Source organism: Pleuronectes platessa, chromosome 23, assembly GCF_947347685.1.
Source record: "Pleuronectes platessa chromosome 23, fPlePla1.1, whole genome shotgun sequence".
Classification (NCBI taxonomy): domain Eukaryota; kingdom Metazoa; phylum Chordata; class Actinopteri; order Pleuronectiformes; family Pleuronectidae; genus Pleuronectes; species Pleuronectes platessa.
The window spans coordinates 13,317,816-13,322,962 of NC_070648.1; the positions used below are offsets into that span (position 1 = coordinate 13,317,816).

General features: G+C 38.4%; 1 protein-coding gene across 1 annotated transcript; it reads right to left on the bottom strand.

Moving 5' to 3' along the window:
• Positions 1–547: 547 nt before the first annotated feature.
• Positions 548–4,222, bottom strand: LOC128430324 (lymphocyte antigen 75). Its single transcript, XM_053416367.1, has 5 exons — positions 4,152–4,222; positions 3,675–4,049; positions 3,207–3,560; positions 2,879–2,970; positions 548–1,935 (listed from the first exon to the last, which is right to left on the bottom strand). Exons 1-5 carry the CDS (start codon positions 4,186–4,188, stop codon positions 1,810–1,812), a joined length of 984 nt encoding a protein of 327 aa, XP_053272342.1. The 5' UTR covers positions 4,189–4,222; the 3' UTR covers positions 548–1,809.
• Between the last annotated feature and the right edge of the window lie 925 nt (positions 4,223–5,147).

Genomic DNA, 5,147 nt, shown 5'->3' on the forward strand with positions numbered 1-5,147 from the left:
CCTGTTTGGAGATATGATGAATTTGGTAACACTTAGCGGCCCCTGCTGGTATTTCAATATATATATTTTATAAAGCTACTTATGTGTGCTGCTCAAGGTATTTTATGTCAAAAAGAGGATAAGTCATTCATTTATGTTGCATTTACATAGATTTATTGATGCATTCATTATTTACATTTTTTTTGTATGTCTACTTTATCTTGACAATTTATTTTCTATAATTTTAATGATTTATAATTTTCTTCAATTAATATTTGCAGTTATTCTGACCACAAAAACCGAAAGACAGTTATTTTTCCAACGAAAAAATGAAAATACCATGTTTGCTGAGTTTTTTTTTACGTTGGGTTGAAACTGAAATCCCAGATTATTTTTTGATAATATCACTCCCAATATCATTACATTAGGAAACATGCAGCAGAATCAGTTGTGAAGACAAACTTTCACACACACAAATTGTGTGGTGAGCGAGCTGAGAGCTAAGAGCTGAAATCTCATTCACAAGGAGAATTAGTGAAGGAGTCGGAAAAAAGACGGAGTCAAAAAGTTCCAAAGTGTCAGTTTGTCTTGAAGAACCATCACAGAGCAGATTAATGAAGTGATAACATACAAGTACATCAGGAGACATTTCTAGTTTCTCTCACTGTAAATAAACAATAGACAGAACTAACATTATCCAAATATTCATGAATGCATTAATGTTATAAGACTCACTATTGACACAATAACTGTTTTTTCTAATGTCAGGATGTATTCTCTCTCTTTCACTCAAGGAAGAGGAAGGCGGACTCCTCCAGGAAACACACACACATGCAGAAAAAGTCTCGTACGATCATAAGACAATAACACAGACTTGTAGGTTTATGATCCCTTCACTAAGAGTCACAGCTTGAGTGTAGCACTGACAACCCTATCATACACTGTACTCTGTGAGCTCTGTAGCTGCTTGTAGTCACAGCAGCACAATGTTTACACTCTATAGCCCGATGTAAAAGCCATGTTTAATAAAGTTATCAAAAAAAAAATCTTCCTTTTTAAACTCCATTATCTGTATTTTAATTAAAAAACAAAAAGTGCATCTCAAGGACACAAGGTAAAACAACATACATAACAATTCAGTAACTTCAGCCTTTCTCAAAAGTGCTGTCGTGCACAAACGTGAAATAAAAAAGTCCAACTACTGAGAAGAAGTTAAAAAAGACTCAAATGATGTAGCCTTAGCTGAGAATACTCACTCACTGAATCTTCAAACCCTCTGCTTATATGCTCATCCTCGTCTCTGCTGCTGCCTGTTCAACCAATCAGGAGGTGAATGTCTTCTTCTCCTGTTTGGTTCAAAACTTTTGATTCATCCCGAACCTAATGGTGTCATACATTCCCAAGTTGACTTTGTCTCCCCCTACAGTTAAGACAGGGGTCGATTCTAAAGGTGTATTCAAGTTGTGATTGTTGGTCCAACTTTGACACCATTATAAATCTTGGAGATTTGGAGGCCTCTGTTTCAGGCCTTACTCGATTTAGAAGGTCCTGTCTCCAGACTCCATTATATTCGGGGGATGTCTATCTGCATTTGTTTTTATGATTACATTTCCACACACTTAAAATAGTTTTAAAAAACAATCATTACAGTAAGAGGGCATACATGATACCATTTCTTTATGCTGGATATATGGTGCTGTCTGGTGAAAGTGTACAGTTGCAGCCAGAAATCTGTTTTTCTACAACATCATTCATTGGTATGGTTTAACTGCCTACAGTGATAGAGGTGTGTATACATGCAGACATGAACCATTAGTTCAAGTCAAATTTTTAAAGCTCAGTCTTTTTTTTCTTGTCAGAACCTTTTTCCTCCTTCTGGAAAACTTTCCCATCAGCCTGTTCTTTCCACTTCAAGGTGACGCCACTCAGTCCGTTCTCCTTCAATCTGTCCTGGAGCTGAAAAACAGAAATGGAGACTATTTGAAATACTTTTAACAGATTGCTTTGCTCAATTAGACAAAGAGTTATGTATCAATTATTTTTATAGAGTGTACATTTCATAATAAACATCATCTCAAGGAACTTTTCATAGAAGTTCAAGACTTTAAAATGTATAGAGAAACCCAACAGTTCCTACAATGAGCAGCACTTTGGAGACTGTGGAGAGAAAAACTCCCTCATTAACTGGAAGAAACCTCTAGAACCAGAGTCAATGTGGGCAAGAAGGAGAGGGGGGTGTAAAAGAGGGAAGATAAGAGAGAGAGATAAGAGGAGAGGGAGAGAGAGAAAAGAGAGAGACAAACAAGAGAGATCATTTCTTAATGGAAAGATGTTATTAATGAAAGCACTAAAAATTATTATTGTTAATAATATGCAATAACAATAATAATTAAAAGGAGAATATTTAGAATTAGAATTGTTGTATGTCTGAATCCTGCAGCTCTGGACACATAAACAGCATCAGGTCCCAAAGTAACATTTTCTTTTGAGTCATTTTTGGTCTTTATTGGAAAGATGATATTTACATGGACACTGATCTTTCGTGGCAGGAGCTGTAACTGCTCAGCTACCAAGATATTTGTCTGCTGGAAGTTTGTATTTTGTGATCGTCACATAGCATCATGCCAAAATCAGGATTTATATATCCTGGTCTCAAATAAAAAACTGCAGATCTACATTAGCAATACCTGGAAGAATAATCCTTCAAAATAATTAAAGGAGTCAACAGGATTATAACTCTTCTTTCCATTGGTGTGGGTGCTTTATAACATCTGTGACTGGAGTGTTTTTTACTTTCACTCGTCTCCTTCATGGTTATTTGATAATGTCAAACTCTGTAATACATCTGTCCAGGGTCTATGAATAAGTTAATGTTTCAGGATAGATTTTGAAGACTTGCCTGTTTCAGAATCTGTTGTTTCACAGCAGAGTCAGTCAGGTTCACAGAGGAGTCCTCTAGCTTCACCCTCATCTTCACCAATGTCTTCACTGCTGCTCAGACAAAGAACGAGAAGAGAAACAAAACACACGTTTAATGTTGTGTATAGTTTTCTGAAACCTACAGTTATTCCTGTGGAGAAAGAACTACTCAGATCTTTGGTTTAAAACACAGACTGAGGAACCTCTGGTCTCTGGGCTGCATGTGCCTACAAGACAGTTTGATCAGGCCTGTCAGAAAACTCACAGAAAAAAGATAAGCAACTCAAAAATACAAAAAAGATTCTCACTTGGGACGCTGTAGCAGACAAATGGTTTTCTTTCTTCACAGGAAAATAACCTCCATTTTCCTCCCTGGTCTAAATCTGCAACACCACATATGACTTTCATCGAGCCAAGTGGGTTGAAACCCTGATACCAGGAGCTGAATGAGTAGTTACTCCCGTCGGACCAGTAAATCTGAGGATCTCTGTACAAACCGATCCATCCCCAAATGCCATCGGTCCTCAAGTTCTGTATCTTGTTGGTGTCAGTGTCGTTCCTCACAGTGGCCAGATCTGTGTAGTGTTCTCTGCAGTGCCTCTGAGCCTCAGACCAATTCTTTGCTTGATTCACTACCACAAAGTGAGAATCCTCTAATGTTCCTGCAGTTAAGTTTGAGAAGAAAAGAGGGATTGTTGAGATCACACAATGTTTTTCAAAATCATATCTCATACATTATGTTGTATAGTTAAGATCAATATGAAGCACATCATTACCGTTGTAGCAGACAAATGGACACTGTTCATGGCAGTAATAATCAAACCATCTTCCATTAAATGCCTTGACCACACAGAGATGATTGGCTGCAAAATTGATTGGGTACCCACTATGCCAGCTCCTATATTCAGCTCCACTCTGGTTGAACCCATCTGACCACTTCCAGTCAATATGACTGTACAGGCCAATCCAAACCTCAGAGCTGTTACCAGCAGCAGAAACTGTGTCTTTAAGTTTCTTCATTTCTTCAGTGTTTTCAATAGTGGCCAGGTCTGTGTACTTCTCTCTGCAGTAGCTCTGAGCTTCAGTCCAATTCATTACATCAGACACAAAGTGGTACTGATGGAGGAGGCATGTGGAGAAGGTGAGGCACCCTGAGGATGAAACCAGTTGTTTTAGTTATGTATGAGGACTCAAATTAATCTCTATATTCAGATTTCCTGTTAGACATCATACAAACAGTAAAATTCACTGACCTGAGAGACACAAGACACCAATGAAGATCCCTTCCATCCTGATGCTGCTCTGTGGACTGTCTGTGCCAGTGTTCACCAACACCTAACTAAACTAGTTCTAGTGCAGCTTTAGGGAAATGTAACAGCAGCTCCTCCTCTTCTACTGACAATAGACAGTGTTCTGTTGAACTCTTTATGCAAAAAGGCAAAGATGCAAACAACAACATTGTTCTTGTGTACCTCTGGAGGCATCTCACTATGCAGATAGTTCTGATCGTATCTGACCCAGACTGGTCTCTGCCTCCACCCCTGTGCAGCTGGTGAGTGAATGAATGTCTGTTTGTCTTGCTCACACCGTGGATCCAATGATACCTCTGTGACAGGGATGTTTGAAATGTTTATCTATTAATGTTTGATCACCTCTAATTCCATCCAATATGTAGATCAGATGAAAACAAGGATGAAAAGAAAAGAAAAACAAATTATGATGAGAACATTATTATACTGCTATCATCTATACATTATTTTCATTAAAACATCCAGTCTGTTAATAGTTTGTGGTCTCTCTCTCTCTCTCTCTCTCTGCTCACATTGAATCTGGTTCTCGAGGTTTCTTAGTTCTAATAAAGAGGGTTTTTTTCTCTCCACAGTCGTCAGTGCTGCTCGTTGTGGGAACTGTTGGGTTCTCTATAATTTTACAAAGTCTCAACTTTATGATGTAAAGTACCTAGAGATAATCTATTTTATGATTTGGTGATCACCGAATTAAATTGAATTAACTCATTACCCAATTGCATATGCTCAGGCTGTAACCCCACTGGATATTGAAGCCTGCCTTCAGGTATCCAGTGTTCACTTTACAACATGGATGTGTTCATGGAGACACAATTTGCACCACATGTCTCAGATCCAGTCCTTCTAGGTCCGGGCACCAACTCAGCCCCAGCACCTCTGGTCTCCAGGCTGCATGTTTCCCACAAGTAAGTTTGATCAGGCCTGTCAGACAATTCACAAAAA